Source organism: Halichoerus grypus, chromosome 8 (genome assembly GCF_964656455.1).
Source record: "Halichoerus grypus chromosome 8, mHalGry1.hap1.1, whole genome shotgun sequence".
NCBI lineage: Eukaryota > Metazoa > Chordata > Mammalia > Carnivora > Phocidae > Halichoerus > Halichoerus grypus.
This window is the reverse complement of record NC_135719.1, coordinates 64,152,073-64,173,109: the sequence shown is the minus strand read 5'-3', so window position 1 is coordinate 64,173,109 and position 21,037 is coordinate 64,152,073. Positions and strand designations below refer to the sequence as shown.

At 37.6% G+C, this 21,037-nt stretch overlaps 1 protein-coding gene across 3 annotated transcripts in view; it reads left to right on the top strand.

Annotated features, from left to right (window-relative positions):
* Positions 1–4,540: 4,540 nt before the first annotated feature.
* SLC12A1 (solute carrier family 12 member 1) overlaps positions 4,541–21,037 on the top strand; it is an 85,223-nt gene continuing 68,726 nt past the window's right edge. The window contains exons 1-4 of one of the 3 annotated variants that reach the window (XM_036075956.2): positions 4,541–4,960; positions 15,170–15,304; positions 15,460–15,535; positions 20,621–20,716. In XM_036075956.2, the coding sequence (XP_035931849.2) occupies positions 4,541–4,960; positions 15,170–15,304; positions 15,460–15,535; positions 20,621–20,716 (727 nt within the window). Of the gene's footprint in view, positions 4,961–15,169; positions 15,305–15,459; positions 15,536–19,991; positions 20,088–20,620; positions 20,717–21,037 lie in introns of all 3 variants that reach the window. The other 2 variants (XM_036075954.2, XM_036075955.2) reach the window with 2 other exon arrangements.

Here is a 21,037-nt window from a genome sequence, read left to right as displayed (position 1 = left end):
ATAAATAAATACAGAAATATTTGTGTCACCAGAACACAAAACTGCCAAACATACCAAAAAAAAGAATGACTAATATTTACTAAGAGTTAGCCCTAAATTGGGTGCTTTCCACTTATTATGTGATTTGATACCCTTATGAATCCTTTGAGTTCAACACTACTATTTCCATTCTATTATCTTAATGTCACAGATGAGGAACTGAAGCTGAGAGAGATTAAATAACTTCCCAAGGTCATCAAGCTAGAGAGTGGTTGTGTTAGGAATTGAACGTGGGCAGTCTAATGTCCGAGACATTGTTTATAAACATCATGCTGTACTCTGAGACACTATCCTCAACATTTCTATATACTTTACAAATATGGTTACTGCTCAAGTCTACGGCACTCCAAAACAAGCTGTCTCATTCCTGATACTTTCCATGTCCTAGTAGACTTAGAACACATCTGTGTTGTTTGTTAATCATCTGGACCAAACCCACACCTCAAGGAGCTCTTTGAACCCCAGTAAGTACAGGAGTGTCAGCCTGGGACACCTTATAGCCAGTTAGTAGTTTTGTCCAAGAACATCTCATTGAGCCAAGTCAGCTGGACACCCTGAAAGTTACGTGTGCCCAGGACACTAGGTATCTCCTTTGTGACCCAGGCTTCTAAAGTACTTGTTAAGATATGCATCCAAGTGTGAGATGCACCATTTGTCCCCCAGGGAAGACACCCAACAAGACCCTCCGTTTTGGTGACTGGAACATAACAAGGACAGATTTTTACTTCAAAAAGAAGATCCTAAAACCCAAAACACAAGAAAACTTTATGAAGTATGAGCATTGTTTCTGAAAGTTCAACACTCACCAGCTTTTCAGATATCATCAATTCCACCATAGTATTATTTTCAGTCCCACTAAACGGAAATTCTTTTAACCAAAAGTGTCTTCATCCATGGCATTTATTCATGATCTATTGTTCACCTTAGACTTTTTGGGGGCAGTAGGGGATAGAATGGTCAGTGTCTATATTTTCAGAGCCAGAAACAATATAAAAAATATGAAGAACGGTTACAGTATGGATACATCATGGAAACTTCATGAAATGTTCATTTTTCTAGGAATGTCCAATGTCATAGTCAGATCATCCTCTAGCTGCCCCTTCCTTAGAGCCCCATCAGGAAAGACCAGAGTTAAAATAGAGGAGCATACCTCCAGACAGTTTCCTCCTGTTACCTTACCCACATGTCTGAAAAGCCTAAATTGGGTTTACCTTTCAAGGTTGGCTTTATGGATGGTGTAATTTCATCCATATCCTCCAAACCATGTCCCATCTGCTCCAGAACGTCTGAATCCCCTTAATAGAGAACGAAGACGTTCATTTCACAGTTAGAGATAAAAGGCTTAGAATGAAAATGTCTGGTTGATGTAAGACCAAGACTAAAACTAACTCACATGACACTGTAGTCAGGCAGGCAAGCAGCAAGGAAAAAGGAAATTGGCCATTATAGGACGCATTCACAGTCTTTGGCAGAGGAAAAAGGTTAAGGAATAAATAGGTGGGCTCCTGAAAGAGGGAGGGGGTTGAGGGAATGGTTGAAGTAAAAGGGGACTGGGGTGGCAGAAGTAACTGACACCGAGTTCACAGCTTCCATCCAGGGCCAGGGCAGTGAATAAGGCTTGTTTTGAGTCCCAGCCCTGTCTTAGCTGTTCTAAATAATAGCAACAGCAAGATGAATCTGAAATGAATTTGAATCTGAAAAGCATAATTCCTATGCCTTGTATGTGGGGAATCAGAACCCTTTGTTGAACAGATAAATGCCTTGTACTTAAGAGCAGAGTGAGTTAGTGGTACATAGTTGTAATTCTGTCTCTATTTCCGAAATAGCCTCATGACATTAGCCTGATTGGTTAGCATGACATTTGCCTAAAAGCGTCTAAGGGGTTTTACTTAGGTTTCTGCAGACCCTTTTCTACAATCCAGCATCTGTTCACCCACCTACCTTTCCTCCTACTTTAATGGGCATAGTACCTCTCCCAATGTCTAATGATTCACCCTGGAATCTTAGATGTGACTAAGTAAAACTCATCAGTCAATTGTAAATATTTCCAAAATAGTAAAAGTGCTTAAGTACAAACCAGGACTGATCTAAATCCAACACACAAATTAACTCATTTAATCCCCTCGATAACTTTACAACAAGGTAGGTAACATTATTATCCACAATTGCATTTTACAGATGCGAAAGTCAAGGCACAGAGAGATTGACGAATTTGCCAGAGCTCACACAGGAAGTGGCACAGCTGGGATGTGAGTTGAGCATACACATTTCAGAGTCTTGCTCCTAGCCCCTGTGTCAAGCTACAACTGTGCTGCTCAGGCAGCTGGAAATCACTTGGATAGCTTCTTATAAAAGACCAGGAGGATTCATTCAATCACCCCGATTGCAAACCAATGACAGAACGTAAACAGAGGAATTGTTTGTGCTGTCTTAATAATCACCACCTCACAGATCTGAGCAAAACCTTTCCCTCAACAAAACGAAAAAACCGGGTTTGATATAAATATTTTACCAGGTAGAAACCAAAAGGCCACTGGGAAACTTACCCACAGTTTCATTCTTGCTTAAAACAGTTTCCTCACTAGGTAGAAATATTTTCAATAAATCACTGATTCTACATTCAATCTGCTCACTTCCTATGCAGAGAAGAATTAAGCTAATATCTACTATAAGCAAGATAAAATGATCTCAAATACCATCTTCTGGTTAAAAAGTGTAGAAATTCTCTCCGGAAGCCTAGATTTTGCTGTACATGCTAAACAATAGGAGGTCACCAGGAATCATGTGAAGACAATGGGATTCAATTTATTTAGCACCAAACAACTGTAGCACTGCTTATATTTTGCTAGATGATTACTGTTGAGCAATCCACCTCCCCTTATGAATTAAAGAAACTTTATGTGACTTCCTGTCTAAATGGATTAATGGTTTACTACCGGTTACTAGCTGAGGTGGTACTTAAGTTTCCTCAGGGCTAATGACTGGGCAGTGCCCACAGTTTTATTCCACACCAATCACTGCTCAATCATCTCTTTCAAGGAAGAGTCTAACCAATAAGAAGAAGCCTACGATTCTGGGCTGAAAGCTAATTGCCCCATATATGCCTGGGTGATGTTGAAACAGGTAACACTTCCTGAGAAGAAGACTCCTTCTTCTGGTGGTAAGTTAAACATTTCTGGGTAGGGTAAAAATCACACTTAATATTATGTCATAAAGTGGATTCTGAGGAGTGGCGTAAAGGCAAAGGATGTCGAGGACTATGATGAGAAGTGGTATATTCTATAAAAACTAAAGAGATGACAGTTTCACTTATAATTTCCCCCATAAAAGGTTATTTGCAAGTTGAAGTTAAGATTTTTTTTTTTTTTTAGTTCAAAGAAATAGCCTAAGAACTTCAGGAGAGAGGCAAGTTTTTGTTTGTATTTGTTTTTCTAAAAAGCCAAAATTTAAGGTATCAATAAAGAAATATTATTCTAGTTAAAGAATGTTCTAAGGTGGGCTCATGGATTGTAAAGTGATTATGTAGTCTATTTATCTCATGGTCAAATACAAGCTTCTCAATGAATTTGAGACTATTTCATTAAAGGGAATCAATAGGGCATGATTATTTTACCTAAATATAGCATACAACTTTATTAAGGACTGAGGTTTATTTCCTTACCCTGAATACTCATATTTTTTTAAAGAGTCCATGATAGCATTTGTAAAACATACAAATGTATGAGCAAATAAAAGGCTAGTAAAAGATCCAAGAATTTACAGAGCTATCTTCCTCACAGGATATATTGTGATAAACTAATAGCATGTATTTCTTAGAAGTTTTAAAAATATTTTAAAACTTTTATAATCATCATATAATAAAATCATTACATAATATGTATTCATATCAGTAATAAAATACTTTGCAGTTTCAACATTTAGTAACATCAATGAACTGTGTTTCAGACAGAACTGAGAATATTCTCGTCAGTTCTTACTGTACTCGGTTGGTAGAGTTATATCTTTTCTAAAATCGTATTAAATCCAATTGCACTGAGTCTAAGCAAATACTACAAACACAGATAACAGTTTAATGACTGCACTGAAAATTCTGTTTGCTGAAGCAGTTCCCCAGTTATTTATTATGGGATTTAATTGCTCAGGTGACTAAAATTCCTGGACAGGTAGTTTTTAATGAAACGAATTTAAAATTGTATGTCTTGTGATATAAAACTGCTCCCTCATAGCCCCATTCCTACTTAAGTGTATTTATATTTCTTGAAACAAGTTTACTTTTCTTTTTCAATGGCAGCTTTGAAGAACATCCTGAAGATTGTATAGCAGACAATGCATCAAGAATCTATTTATTGAGTCCTTCTAAAACAAAAGCGAGGAGCTCCCTAATGTAAACACCTAGGGTTTATTTTGAGGAGGAAAGACATAGATTTAAAAAAAAAAAAAAAAAGCAACCATAAAGTAGACAGCTTGGTCCAAAAAAAAAAAAAAAAATCCACTTTGGAAGATGTCTCTGAACAACTCTTCCAATGTATTTCTGGATTCAGTGCCCAGTAATAGCAATCGCTTTCAAGTTAATGTCATAAACGAGAGCCATGAAAGCAGTGCAGCTGTGGATAACAATGCCGACCCTCCACATTATGAGGAAACCTCTTTTGGGGATGAAACCCAGAACAGATTCAGAATCAGCTTTAGGCCTGGGAATCAGGAGTGTTATGACAGTTTCCTCCAAAATGGAGAAAACGCTAAAACAGATGCCAGTTTTCATGCTTACGATTCTCACACAAACACATACTACCTACAAACCTTTGGCCACAACACCGTGGATGCCGTTCCCAAGATTGAGTACTATCGCAACACGGGTAGCGTCAGCGGGCCCAAGGTCAACCGACCCAGCCTGCTGGAGATTCACGAGCAACTTGCAAAGGTAAGTTTCAGGGCACGGGCAAGTATCTTCCCTTACTCCTTCAGGCGATCTCCTGCTCTTTAATAATGCTCTGAATGTCACAGTGTCTGGTGGAGAGGTCTATTCCGAACCACCCTTCTTCCTGACATGACTGTCCCTAGTTCCCGATAACCAGAAAATACACAGAAGTGTCCCACGAATGTTCACTGACTGAGCACAGAGAACGAAAGAATTAGTTCTGAAAGTTAGGCAATGTGTTGTATCTTGTTTACAGTTATCATCTACTCAATGCACACTTGGTTAAACATGTCAAGCTAAATCTGAAGCTGGTTTCACCTTAGTTTTAATGCCTCCACAACAGTTGTAAAAAAAGAAAAAATCACGGGCGCTTGCTGTAGTTAATACTGTGGTTCCAGCCTTTAGAGCACCTGGGTATTTTATATTCTTTAAAGAGAGAGCAAAGATTTGTAAGATTCAGCATTTTATCCCTTCTTCAAAACTTTGCCTGAGGCTCCTGAATGCACTTAAGCATGTAAAAGTAACTAAATTAAATTTAAGTACAGAAGCAACAGACATGGCTAAACTTTTCATTATTTCAGGAATATAGCCTGGGTTCCCAAATCTGCTAGAAGCATGAGGCAGCACTTTTTCTAATCTTGTAGCATATCAGTTATAAACTCAGTAGATTTTTTCTTCTATACCTTGCTCTAAAATAGGTTGAAGCACTTTATCTTCTTGCTCTTCTGGAACACAGTTTGGAATGAATATCATTCTTTATGGGTATAACTACTTGCTAAAAAGAATAATTAGCTGTCGCATACCCAAATGTAGTTTACTTTTGCTCAGGTTTTGAGGTAAAAGAAAAAATTGACTGAAACAATTCCTTTCATATTCATTCATTCAACAATTTTTTTTTTTTAATCAAATGATTACCCACTCTGGGGAGTCTAGGAATATTGCTCTCAAGAAAGATGCTAGTAAAGGTGAAAATTCCCTTTAGTTTCTGTTCATTCTTCTTTCCACAAGGATACCCATCTCTAAAACTTACTCCCCTGATTACTCAGGGTCCCTGACTCTGCATCCTACCACCAGAGACTGAGAGACTTCCTGAGGGGAGCCCATGCTGTGAACTCTAGCCTTATCTCTTCTCCCCACCAAGCCTTACTTGTCCCATGTACCATATTGGCAACACTGGGCTGAATGGCTGGTTTCTTTACAGATATAAGATTTAGACTTTATCTGGGATATTCGGCATCTTCATCAAAAGAAGTTAGCAATGTGAGAAAAAAATAGCAGCCCCCATTAAGAATTTTGAGAAGAGGGTTGATTTGAAGCTCCTGAAATCAGACTGCGGTGTCACTTTGCATTGTGTAGAAAAGAGGAAAGAAGAGAGAAAGAGGAGAAGGAAAAGAGGGAGAAGTGTGTTGCGAGAAGAGAGCACAAGGAGTTTTCAAGATATGGGAAAGGCAGAAAAAGAAATTTAGGGCATTATAAAGAGGTTTCAATTTATTCTGAAGAAGGAAAATGAGCCAAAGTTCTTTTTAAAAAGACCTGAAATTTTCTCCCACCATAATCAACCTCATTACACATGATAATTTTTAAAGCTGCATCCCTCATAAAATTGCCATCAAAATTTAAATATTCTCACTCACATTCCTCCCCCAATTTACAACAAAACAAAATAAAACTCCAATTCCATTAAAAAGGAAATGGAGCAAACTCACATTGTTCTTTGGACTAGTGTTGAGAGAAACGTAGCTTATTTACAATTCCCAAAGCCACAGTTTATGTCAATCTTTACATTAGGGGAGGAAAAACTCTCAGGGAACAATGGTCGGGTTGGTTGTTCAAAAGCCATCTGAATGACCGTGGTAGAAATGCAATAGCTGCAATTGACAGATTGCACAGCTGTTTGCAATATCATATTCTTTTTGAAAAGATAAAATGAGACAAAGGACTGCACTTTGACTTCAAGCACTTTTTTCTCTGCTACAAAGGAATAGCAAATTAAATAGTTTAAAAATAAGGTTTAGGCCCTGGGTGCTTGGGTGGCACAGTCCATTAAGCTTCCGACTCGGTTTAGGCTCAGGTCCTGATCTCAGGATCGTAAGACTGAGCCCTGTGTTGGGCTCTGCACTTAGCGCAGAATCTGCTTGAGATTCTCTCTCCCTCTCCCTCTGCCCCTCCTGCTCGTATTCTCTCTCTAAAATAAATAAATAAATCTTAAAAAAAAAAAAAATTAGGTTTAGGCCCAATGCCCTGAATAATCATTCTGAATGAATGAGTGTAGTAATAAGTCACTCTTTCTATGAATTTGACCCTTACTTACCAAGATACCTCATCTTGATTAAATGGTACTGAGATATCCACATAGCTAAATTGGGAGCAGAATTCAAATACAACCATGGAATCCACATTCTAGTGTTTCTAAAACTGTAGGGCCCAGTTCACCTCTCCACATGTTCTACTTCTGTGCTATCCTTCGGTATCAGACATGAACAATCCAAGCCTTCTTCAATTCATCTCTTTCTTCCTTGTTAGTGAATTTGATTCTATTTTCCCCTGCTGAGAAGCATAAAAGATGAAGATCTATAGTGGAATGTAGCTAGGCTGCTCCCTCCTCTGGCCTTTGACATTTTTATGGTGGTCCCTCAAACTACAACTAGGAACAATCAATAGAGCAAACATTGTATAATAATACTCAGACACATCATAGATTTTGTATGTAAAAAATTATAAATGATAATGCTTACTTAAACAATTTAAAAGTGGGAAGCAATTGACATAGTACGAGTGACATTTTTTTTGTACCCATGATTCTAATGCTTTAAAAAGCCATCTAGGAATGGTACATTCATACTACATGACAGAACATATTTAGACAGAACCTATTTGTATTTTGTGCAAATCCCTGTTATAACTTCCAAGTCAGAAAAAAAAATTACATGAAAAGGTTTTCCTAATAGTTGAAATGAAAAATAGGTTTGAAAGACATTATTTCAAGTCTCTACCTTAACTGAAACTCTAGGAGTGATACTTATTGACAAAATTTGTAATCCCGATGATTTGAGATCATCGTTGAAGAAATCTTCTCATTTTCTACGTAGTAAAGAGCTAAATGCCTATATGGGTGGCTATGAATCATGGATTTCCAAAAACTTTAGTCAAAAGCAGGAAAATAATGACTCCATCCTTTACTTTCTCTGCAATATTATACAAGCTACTTAACTTCAACTGCTGTTGTAGGATGTTTGTAAATACTAGAGTTTATATGCATGTAAAATCTAGTACGTTGCCTACAATGGTTAGAAACCCAGTAAATGGTTGTTGATGATGATGATGGTAATTTTTATATTAGCTGATTTTTATTTAAAAAGCAAAATATACACTGATAAAATATTTAACAACTACTAAAAAATGTATGATGAAATGTCTCTTATCTAATATAGATCTTCCATTATTCTCTGCAGGACTGTCATTACTGTCAATTTCTTATAAATCCTCCCAGAAATTTTCTATGCCTATACAAACATACAAATATATCTATAAGTATCTATATTCCTATCTAATTTTCTGTCTGTCGTTTTTTACAAACACATACTGAAACATACTTTACACATTGTCCTGCAATCCACTGTTTTCACTAAATAATATACATTGGAGTTCTTTCCATATCAAAACATGTATAATGATTGTTGGACATCTGACAAAGATTAATCTGGTATTTTTACTTTGTAAAAATAATTCTACTTGTAGTGTCCAGAATAATCCTTTGGCCACCGTTTTATACACAGTTCCTAACTACAGGGTTAACCAAAATGAAACTCCTTTTCAGCCTTACTAACCACATTGTTGTTAGCATTTCAGAAAAATATAATTATATAGAAATCAGGAAAATATACAGCCTTTCTATCAAAGTCAGTATTCTCATGTCATTGAAATAAACTGTCTATGAAGAGTATAAAATGCTATAAAAATTAAGATAGAAATATTATTTTTAAGGAACCAACCATTTACAAACTCTTCCAAAACAAAGACAATGGAATGACTTCACATTGGGGCCAATAGGCTGTTATTGACAAAAAGTAATTTGTGAGTAAAAAGCATTAGGAAAAATAATTTGTGAATAAAAACCAATACACACACTCTGGTGTAAAAACAAACTTTTTATTGAGAGTTTTTTATGTATCAGACGGGGTGCTCACACTTGGCAAACTCTTGTTCAAACCTTAGAACAACCCTTCAGGGTAGGTACTGTTATTATTGCTATCTTATAGATAGCAAAGTTTTCATAAAATCCTATGGATCCTTTAGAAGAGAAAACAAAAACTTAAGTCAATACACTTCCAAGGTCAAGAAGCCAAGGTCATGTGTCTAATAAGTAGAACCCATGTCTGCATGACTCCAGAGTCCATGTTCTTTATCAGTACTTTCCATCCCCATAGCACTTTGCCTCAGCTCACTTGACAGCTACAGGAAATAGTGGAATTCAGGCTCAAAGAAGAAATTGCATTTCAGTCCTGATGGGCAGAACAGGAGATTCTGATTCCTTTCTTGGGGACTGTGCCAAAAGATCACATTGCTTCTCCTACAGAATTAATTGTAGGTCTCTTTTCATTGTCATCATCAAAAGCATTTATTAGCCTTTTATTTATAAGTGCTGCTGTATAAAGTGAGTTAAAGAGATTTGATTTCTGCTCTCCAGAATTTTATTTTATATGTCAAATGACATTGTTATGGGTAGAAATAAAAGACATGTAGTCAAATATACAAACATTAAACCACATAAGCCAATGTATAAATGCTTATATTCTGTAAAAAGACAAACAAAAGTATACAAATGCATTCTCTGGAAAATAATATTTTCTAAAGTGTTTCAAAGTTCAAATTTGGAACTTCAGCATTCAAATTGGGGGTAGCCAAAATTAGAAATATCACCAAGCCAAATAAAATAGACATGAAAATTGAGGCAATAAATGCCTTGAGGTAAGGACAACGGCCACCCCTAAAATATTTGTTGGAGTGAAAATCTGCAACTAAAAACTCATTCTAATATTTGCTAGAAGTTTTAGTTGTAGTCTTTAGTATTCAGTAATAGATGGTGAGTAAAGAAGGAGTTCCCTTGAAGTATATGTGGAAAATATTAAGAATCTTTTGGTTTTGGGCGCCTGGGTGGCTCAGTTGGTTAAGCGACTGCCTTCGGCCCAGGTCATGATCCTGGAGTCCCGGGATCGAGTCCCGCATCGGGCTACCTGCTCAGCAGGGAGTCTGCTTCTCCCTCTCCTGCTCCCCCCTCTTGTGCTCTTTCTCTCTCTCACTCTCTCTCAAATAAATAAATAAAATCTTTAAAAAAAAAAAAAGAATCTTTTGGTTTTATCTTCTTATGCTGTTTATTACACACATAGCCACCTTTGGCCTAAGTTATTAAAAATATAAGTCAATTTGCATGTGAGCTATGTGTTTTCAGATACAGTAAAAATACTGTGATCATAAATTGTGACCATTGGTAGTAATTTAGAAGCATGGTTTATAGTAACTGTTAAAACAAAACAAAAAAAAACCCCTCATTTTCATAATTTAAAATACTCCCCTTTATCGCAAAGGGCTAGTAATGTACAACCATAATAACGTTGATCAATAAGATATAGAAATGTGATTAGACTCAGACTTTTCATTCTGAAATGAACCTTAGGAATTATCTGATCCTTAATGGGATTGGTTTAAAAAAAAAAAAAATCCCAGGATTGTAAGACGTTTAAGTAGAATAATATTGGCCATATGTTAATAACTGTTGAAGTTGAGTGATAGGCACAGGAGATCTATTTATTCTCCCTACTACTGCATATATTTAAATATTTCAATAATAAAAGAAAGTTTAAAACAATTGGGAGGGAATCATGCAGTCCTAAATATTTATGGAGCTATTTCTCAATGATGGCCTGAGATTTCTATCATCCTGAGATTAAAGGGTGAAACCTAAAAACATGTATAGCAGCAAATATTATCTAGTTAGAATTTAAAGAATAAACATACTTATTTCTTTCTTCTTTGATGACAGCTAGAAAGGTATTTGTCATTTTTCTGGGGTCTGAAAAATCACACATTTTATATTAAGTAAAATAATTTATGTGATTGAAGTTTCACTAGTTTATCAATATTGGAGGGGAGAAATGGCCTTTCTTTCTTTCTTTCTTTCTTTCTTTCTTTCTTTCTTTCTTTCTTTCTTTCTGATGCACTTTATTTTACCTTCTCTGAATACTTAATGTACAGGTGAAACTTTTGGTAAATAAATAATCATTCTCTAAAGCTATGCAATTTAAAATGCATTTACGAAAGGTGGTGAGTCATCATTTATGGTAATGGAGTGTGAACAAAAAATTAATTCAAAGTATGAGGGAAAAATCTGGTTTCAGGCAGCAATCATAAAACTTGTAGTCTTTGAGACTTTGGTCTCAAGAACATGTACCAGCCAGAAGCCTGCCAGCCACTGGTTATAGCTCACAGCCATCAAGTGCCCACAAACCCTCAACCCAGTCTTTTCAGTACTTTGATGATAAGTTGACTTTATAATTGCTGTATGGGCTTACAAAGGAGGCATTTATTAAAGAGTGAAACCAGGTTTTGCTTTGCCATGTTAGAAGAGAAGATGACAAACATAGAAAAATGATTTTGCCTTAGAGTAAATTACTTCAAAGTAAGATTTTCAGAAAACCCATTGGATTTATCCTCCTTGGCAGTATCCAGGAAAGGTTAAGTAACTTGCTGGAGGACACACCCTGAATTAATTGCATAGCTGAAACCAGATTCCAAGTCTCCTAGTTTATATGGTGCAGTGATTTTTCAGCTCCTGTAAGAGAGTAAGCAATGGAAATGGATTCTACACTTATAAATTTACTACAGTCCTTTATAGTCAAATGAAGAAACACACTTAAACGTTTTTTTCCCTTCTATGGCATAAATACATTAAAAACTTTGAAACTCTAGCAGGCTGAACATATTCACCTAAGAAAGAGTTGAACATCCTACATTGACTCTATTTTGAATAGTTTTAAAAAATTATTGCCTTACTAACTTCCATTTATGATGAGTTCCCTGACATGCCCTCATAGAATATTCCTTTTGCTTCATATTGTGATGTCCTAGTGATAAATTGAAGAACTGTTAAACTGTGCCCAGAAGGGCATCTACCAGATAGAAATGTCCATTTAAGGGGAAATATTAAATATCTTTTTCATCCTTTAGCCTATTTTGTAAGATGTTTTTTTACAATCATTGGTATTCTCATTAATCCAGATGTAAGGTTCACAGTTACCTCCGGTGTTCAGCCAGGAGCAAAGCAATTTCCTGGACCAAACCCTCAAGTTCAGGTTTAATCAGAAAACATAGGTTTTATTCCCAAGATTGCCTTTAAAAAGCAAGCGACTAGGGCTCTGTCTCATGGGATCCCCAATTAACCGAGGAAAAGGAAATTGCCTTCTCCCTAAATGAATAGCTGCTGATAGTCTGGCCATGGGATCTTGATTAACTAGAATATTGACAATTTTAAAAGTTTTTCTCAAATCAACTCAAATAAATGAATTTCTTAACCAAATAATCTCTTCAACATTCATGGGCATTTTAACACATTCCTCAATTCTGTGCTCTCATTGATTTTCTAGTTACGGAAAATGAAAAGTTCCATCTGAATCACTCAGCTGCCTTATGAGGATAGAATCCATTCAGAGAAAAAATCAAATTTTTAATTGCCTGGAGAAAAACCTCAAATGTTTCATCCATCTGTAATAGAATGCAGTGTATATAGACAGGTGTGCTCCAATATAATAGCCGCAGCCACACATGCTGCTCTTTTTTTTTTTCTTGAGCCCTTGAAATGTGGCTAGTACAAATTGAGATCTGCTATCAGTGTAAACTACACACCAGATTTCAAAGACATAGTGTGAAAAACAAATGTAAAGTGTCTCATTAATATTTTTTATTGATTTCATGTTGAAATAATATTTTATAGAAGTCTATTAAGTAAAATATATTATTAAATATATTATTAAAACAGTCCATGATCGGATTCCTCCTCCAAGGTGGGATGCCACTATAGTAATGAATTATTGCCAACATTAAGAATATGATATTGTACAAAAGTTAAGTACATTTTTAAAATTTAAGGGTCCAAATCTGAACCCAAATTATTTTATTAATTTCCTTTTACTTTTTTAAAAGGAGCTACTAGAAATTTTTGAATTACATACATGACTTGCATCTCTAGCTGGTGTAGATAACTGGTTTCTGCCCTGCTCGTTCAGCCTCAATTTCTGTGGACTTTGATTATCTGTATGTTACATTGATGTGAACATACGATGTCAGCTTTCAATTATCTGTGCAAATAGGGACTGAGGATACTTAGAATTAAGATATTCCTCATGTAATTCACGACTAAATTTTAACTATTGATTTCACTCAATTTTACCCCCAGTGCTTTAGGAAAACAGTAAGATGATTGGACTTGAGATTCATTCTCTTTCCCCTTCCTTTTTAAGAGGAGACAATGAGAAATGAAATACGCAATAGGGATGGAAGAGAAAAGAAATAGGAGGCAAGAATGGATAAGAAATGAGGTCATCTGTTCTTAAGTGGTAGAGATCAGGTGGCCTTCAAATCCACTTTATGGATTCAGTACCGTCTTTTGATGACCTGCTGCATGGTAGGCTCTTGTTTGGCATTGAGGAGAAGTAGCCCACAACCTCCAGTTAATATACAATGACTTACCACATTGAATTGCACTGGTTACCCAAGTGTCATACTAGTCAAAAAAAAAATCTTGTGGGAAAACAAAGTTGGAGGAAAGCCTTATTTACATAGAGAAGTAGAAGAACATGGAGACAAGAAGTCAGTCACTTGGAGCAAACAGCCCAAATTAGAATTAGCTTACAGTGGGTATGCTAATGATACATCAAAGCCCAAAGAAGCAATAAACCTTGAGCATAGCAAGGACAAGAACTTTGATCACCTTCAAATAAAGTCCTTACAGTAAATACTGAATATTTATTTCACACCAGTCCCATTTTAGAGGGGGGAAAATTGTCCTTGTCTGAGACTTCTTAGCTAGTAATGTGGGAACACATCATCCCAGCCTTAAACTAATTTAGACCACTTAAATAGAATAAAGTTGTTCTTTAATAATGGTTATTAAGTGCTGAATCTAAAAGATGTCCCCAGTGTTTCCACCCCTTACTGGAAAAGATTGTTTTGGGGGAACTCAGTGTGTCACTCAGCCTAACCATTGGAGACAGGTAGGTGCCAGATAGGCTAAATTAAGTGGGTGCATCTGAAATTATTCAAAGTCATATCTAAAAGAGAAATTAGATTTGTTCGTAACTTGAGAGAAACAGAGCTATTTCCTTCCCCCATTAGACCCAGATTATCCTACTGACAAGGAAGGTCTTCAAAATCAGGTCACAAAAAACCATAAATGAGCTTTTGACATTTTTTATACAACTTACTTTTTATTTCTACTCAGCCTATGTTTTTAGTAGTCAGTCAGTCATGAGACTTCTTACCCTTTGTACAATACTACCAGCACATCCAGCAATTTTCAGGCAAAGACGTATCGAATCTGAAACTTCCTCTACAGGAATAGCATTCTTGTCGCCAGATACTATCTTTAAATCTTTTTAGAACTGTAACCCTTTTCTTCTTGTTTTTAAAGAAAATGCTTCTATGTGTTCTTTCATTCAGTCTTCTTAAAGATGATGATTAGAGAAGTTTTATTATCATTATTTTAGATGAATAAAGTGAAGCCCAGGGAGGTTAATGGAAAGAAGTCCAGATAGTCCGCATCAATGAGATTAACCTCTTACCATGCCTCAAAGACTCTCATTCACTTTGATAGGCTTTCCACCACCCTGCCTTTAGTTTCTTTTTCTCTCTGTTCTCTTTGTATTCTAAAGGTACCCAAATCTAACCGCTTTTTGTTTTTTTTTTTAGGTAATATTTTCACCAGTAGAAGAACTGCCCAAGCTCCTTTACCACCCTTGCAGTCTTGCTGTGCCTGAAATCACTCACAAAACGAACCCATCAGCTCCCAGGGCAAAAAGATAATTATCTTATTCAAATGCTAGAATATTCCTCTTTTGCATGTGTTCTAAAATTTTATGTCAATTGTTTTGATTTGGCTTTGAACGTTTTACGGGTCCCTGCATTGACCAAATACTGTTTTTGCTACCTGTAAAAATGCAGAACGTAGCAGTGGCGCCGGGTTTGGCCGACAGGGTTGCTAACGGTGATGGGATGCCTGAAGATGAAGAAGCCGAAAACAAGGAAGGGGAGGATAAAGCCGGCGCTGTGAAGTTTGGATGGGTGAAAGGTGTGCTGGTGAGAAAGCTCCTACGTTTCCAAATGAAATCTGTTTGTTCAGTGTCCTTGGGGTTTAAGTGTTGGCAAAGCCTGGACACCAGAATTACAGACAGGGCTGGGTTTTGCCCCACTCTCATGTCTCACATCCCTTTCGATGCTCCTTCAACCCACAGGTAAGATGCATGCTGAACATCTGGGGTGTCATGCTCTTCATTCGCCTCTCCTGGATTGTTGGAGAAGCTGGAATTGGTAAGCAGGTTTCCCCATGCCCCTTATAGAGTTTTCAATGTCAGTGATAAACTCCATAAGCAACTTGTTTTGACCATTAATGCTGAATGTGAGACGGAGGTCACAGGAATAATCTGCACTCCAGCTCTTTCACTTTGCCTCTTTGACAATGTTTGTCAGAGAGGAAAGGTGAAGCGTTAACTTCGGGGAGGCTGGAATTTTCCAGCTCGTTAACCAGATAAATGCTCAAGCAAGTATTTCTATCTTTTCATTGAGTTTTAGGTGTATAGATATATAGAGACACATATATTTGAAATAGTTCTATTCCTATTGGGAGATATACTGATATTTGTGCATTCCCCCCTTATGATTTTGGCAAAATTTCACTCAACAAAAACAGTTTGTGGGAAAAGTGGTAACAATGTGACCGGACTAATGCTGAATTAGTTGAACATTTTCCAAAGAAAATAATTGTGTTACTTTCAGGTACCAGTGGTAGGAAAACAAAGGTTAATAAAATATTGCCAGATAGAGGCTTAAAAATAATAGATAAAATGACTAAGATAACATATATAACTATTACTAATTTTTCTAATGGAAAATGCATGATGTTGAAATTATTTTGAGTGATTATTTGATGTTTTTAAAGATGATATTTTATTTAAAATATCATTTCCCTTGGCAAACCTTTTTTTTTTTTTATCGAGAGTATACTGGTAAAATTTATATGAAAATTTTATTTGAATTTTATCAAAGTTCCTGATTTAATGCGATAAAAATTAATGATGTTCTACCCTATATATGGGAAGTACACTATAGATCCACTTTTGGAGAAGACCTATAATTCATTACTATCAAGAACGTAGAGGCTCAGATGTGCTTTTAGATAACTGCTCCAGAATGTATCTCAAATCACATTCAAAGGTACTTCATCCTTATTTATTGCCTTTGCCACTCCAAACATACTGAGCATCACCAGAAGACTAACTCGCAACAAGAAAGGGCTGCGCTGTAAATTGAAACACTGGAACCAGTTCCCATCGTTTTTCCATGTTTCATGTTTGGCAACTGCTGGGTTCCTGACAAAGGGCAGCTTGCCAACTTTATGATGCATATCAAATGAATGCTTATAGCCGCAGGGTCCAAAATAAGTATATGCTGTTCCATGGAAAATCTGCATCTTAATATTGCCAAGTGTTTGCTCCAGGGTTTCATGCAAAATTAGTTTTTTAAGGGCAGTTTAGTAACTTATTGAGATCATCAAGCAACATTACTCTGTTTGGAGGTGTGAGTGTAGCCAAGGGCAAGAGTAATTCTTTCTAATGCAACTTATTTAACATCCATGTGTTTGGGCAATAATCTGAACTTTAATCAGATCTTACATTATTCTTCTCAGTTTCACGCTTATTGCAAAATTGTAAAATATGAAGAACCCTATCTTCAGTATTATACCTTCAGACATCAGCATTGTTTTAATAAGGACTTTTTATTTAAGTAGTCCTATCCTACTTTAAATGGGTGTCTAGCAGGTTTTTCTTTGAATGAAGGTTTGTTTGTTGTGGTTGTTTTAGTTCTCAGAAAGTAGACTTTAGTGAGTCGTAGAAACTTATTACCACCCTTACTCAGTTTTACTGGCCTTTGCTGTGAACGTAAAGCTAAATGAGCTGATTAAGTCACCTTCTGGGTCCCATTTGGAGTCCCTTTATTGGGTAAGAAAAGAAGCAAACCCAAGTAGTTTCTCCTTGTTGTGGGGATAGTTTGGGGAAGAAACCTGAATACATTTTCAAGAGGAGACCCTGGGAACAAAGCCAGAAGGAAGCTGGAGCCACGAGTCACAATAGCTACAGCCCTTGGGTAACTGTTCTAGCGCTGTGAGTTTGGGCTCTCTTTTCGCCAAAAGCAAATGGTAGAATAAGCCACAAATGCCATTGACTTGTTCTTCTCTGTCTCAGAGACTTTGGCTGGGGCAAGATAGTTTCTAATAAACATCAGGCATGGAAGAAGGGTATGAAAAAGGTATGACCTGAAGCAAGTCATTTATACTCCATGAGCTTCATTTTCTCATCTGAAAATGAAGGAGCTGGATTAATTGTTTCCCAGTCAATTCTTTGCAGATAAAGCTAAAGAACCTTGCTGTCTAGGCAGACACAAATGGAGATAGGCTAGGGTAGTGCAATAGTCTTCAGACTGTGGGGTGCCTAAGAATGACCTGGGAAGTTAGGTTACAAAACCACAGAATCCTGGGATTCACTTTGAAAGATTCAAACTCAGTGGGTCTGGGCATTTTTAATAAACACCTCAGGTCTTTCCTGAAGTAGGTGGTTCAAGGACCTCCCTTGGAGAAAACTACAAACTGAATGTTCTCGAAGCTGCCTCTTACCCTGGGATTTTATGTTTAATTGTGAGAGGAAAGCAAATCTCTTGCTGTTTAAATGTATAAAACTTTGTTCCAGGATTTCAAATGGTTTACAGAAATATACAGAATGCAAAAGAATAAATAAGAATTGTTGGGAAAATAGAAGCAAAGGGAAAATAAGGGTAGGGGAATAATCAGAGTAGCTTTAATGTCCTGAAATGCAAACTGTATAGTTCTGTATAGTTGCTGGGGTGAGCTAAACATTTGACATCAAATGTCCTCAAAACAAAATCAGAAGCAAAATAATGTGCAGAAGATAAGAGGAAACTACCTGTAGGGGTGCAAAGAACTGAGGCCACATGGTGATGTAGAGGTGATGTTCACCACAGGATCCCTGCAAAAATTCGAAGAATTTAGTGCAACTATTTCTTACAACACCAAACTTTGTCTGTAGGGACTGAAGCAATATGGTCGAAGTTTGCATCTCATGCCTACAATTAACCTCTTCCTACTGCACTTCAAACTGTGAAATAGCCTCGAGACTTCTTTTAGAGCCAGGATAGAGCCAGGAGCATCAAGAGAGGCAGCCTCCAATGCCCTGTTTCTATTTCTCTCTGTCCTTCCTCTCCTTCCACTTCCCCTTCGCCCAGGGCATGGCCAGAGAGATTACAGCCTCTCTTAGACGACTACTGTTCTAATAACCCCGGGAAGCAAGACAGCCTGCCAACAACAATTACGAAGCGTCCGCTTTATGTGGGGGACCATACCAAACAGACCCAGGGTAGAGCGTTCTGGCTAGAGCCAGGGGGATTTCAGTGCCTGTGACCCCAAACTTCTTTCTGTAACACTGGCAACAGACAGCCTAACGGAGAAAAACAATCGGAAGTTTATTAACTTAGGCATCATGTGTACACAAGGGAAGACTCAGCAATGGGTAACTCAAAGAGTGGGCTTACATAGCATTTTAACAAGAGAACAAGACTTTTTTTAGAGAAGTCACAAGACAAAGGGAAAGGACTGAGTTTCTAGGGTGGCAGATTGTGGGAGCACTAATGGAAAATAAGTAAGTTTGTTAGGTAGGTTCCTCCAGCTGCGAAGGGCCTTGAATTGGCTCTGCTGATGAACTTCTGTCCTTCCTGCTATAGAGGAAAGTGGATCCACTCTACAAACTTACGTCTTGTTTTGAGGCAAATAGGGGGAAGTATCTGCTTTTTTTCTGTTGCCTTTAGCTCAAACTAATCTTTCTGCTAAAGTGGTACATTTCGGGGTGGCAGATTCTGTTACCCTTCAGTATCCTCTTGTCTGTGTGCTTCCTGAAGCTGACAGCAGCCTTGCCTTTCTCTGAATTCCGGTTTATCACTTTCTGCCTCCTAGAATCATTGACCTTCTGCACCATAAGATCCTTGAGGGCAGTTTTTTTCATTTCATTTTATTTGTTCCTTGCAGTTCTCCTGCCACCTGACACCTGGCTGGATGTATAGGAGGCTTTCAATAAACAACAGTTATAACTATTGCGGACATGGACCAAAAAGCAGGGCCACTGACTGTGCCGTGTTCTACTCACTGTGCTGGCCGCTTTCCACACAGATTCTTTCTAATTCCATTGCCATGTTTGGCTCAGAAAATGAGTAACTTGCCAGAGGTCACGTAGCCAATAAATGAAAGTAATTCCATTTGATTCTTTCCACTTTATTCATCTGCCAGATGAACAATTTGTTATATTGTATGTAATTTTCCACTCCCACACAACCAAATGGACGTAAAAAGATAGTTACCTGGAAGGATGAACATTTACTCTCCAGTTATATGAGTGGCTTGGAATTGTATGGACCAATTTATTATGTTTGTAGGTGTCTAGAGCAGCATAAAAAATGGGGTTCCCGTTAAATTTTGACCAGCCCTCGTTGTTCAGTTGTGGGCAAGTCTCGCTGCACATCTTAGCTCTTCGGTTTCTAGGCAGAAAACTTCAAAGCTGAGCATTTACTCTGGTGATTTCCAGGCTAACTTGTTAATTCCAATGTGGTCCTTTGGTGATTACCCTAGATTTGCTGGCTTTTATGTAAATGATCTAATGGACTGTTCCACTCTTTAATTGCCTTTATTTTTCCTCTCTCAACTGAGGTCTTGGTGTGATTATCATCGGCTTAGCCGTGACAGTGACTGGTATCACTGGTTTATCCACCTCTGCTATTGCCACAAATGGATATGTCAGAGGAGGTAATTAAACTTGTGACCTGCACGATCATTTGTAAGGTAAAGGCAACCTAGGCTCAGATAGTCCACCAGCTGACCTTTCTGGAGTGTTTTAAAAGGTAATCCAAGTTGGTTCCTTTTTTTCCCCTCCAGGCAAGAGAGATGCAAGAAAAATGGGGAAGGATTTAACCTTTGTCAAACCCCTAACTTTCTCATGCAGGTTCCTCTCAAGCAAGAGAGAAGGTCAAATGTCATGTTTTCTCTTTTCGCAGCCAGGGTAGTTTGTCTCCCAGGACACCAGCATAAGTCAACTTTTCCTTTCCAGGGCCGCATTTTAGATTGTGTTTACTTTTGGAAACCGTCCTTCATCGTAATGAGTAGGCCTCGGACTTGATCTTTATGCCAGGCAAACCTGTTTCTCCCGAGCACAAAGCAACTCCCCTGGGGCCCCAGGCGTGGACGTGAAAACTTAAATCAGAGGCAGTATAGTTTGCAGCAATAGGGAATCCAAGGAAGAAAAGTAAAACGTACTATCTTTTATCTTTCATTGCTAACAGGTCTTGGAGTTCTCATAATTCTTCTTTCCACCATGGTAACTTCTATTACTGGGTTGTCAACTTCTGCAATAGCGACTAACGGGTTTGTTCGTGGAGGTAACATTTCTAAGATACCTAATGCCCTCATCGCTTGCCACGGGTAGGAAAAGTTTTTACATACTTCTCTTTGACTGGAGCAAGCAAGGAGCCCACTGTGCTTGACGCCAGATGCAGAAGGAAACCTAAGGTACCGTGAGCTCAGTCCTGGTCCGCGCCACTCAGCTGTGGGATCTCTTCTAATGGAACTCTCGGGCACATTGCAGCTCATGGTTTCCAGGTGCTCAAATTCCTCCGGCGAATGTTTTCTTTTTCAGGCCAGTCTGCAAACCCCTTGCCGGTGTCTCTGGGGAAATGATTCCTGGACGTGGCTTCAATTTT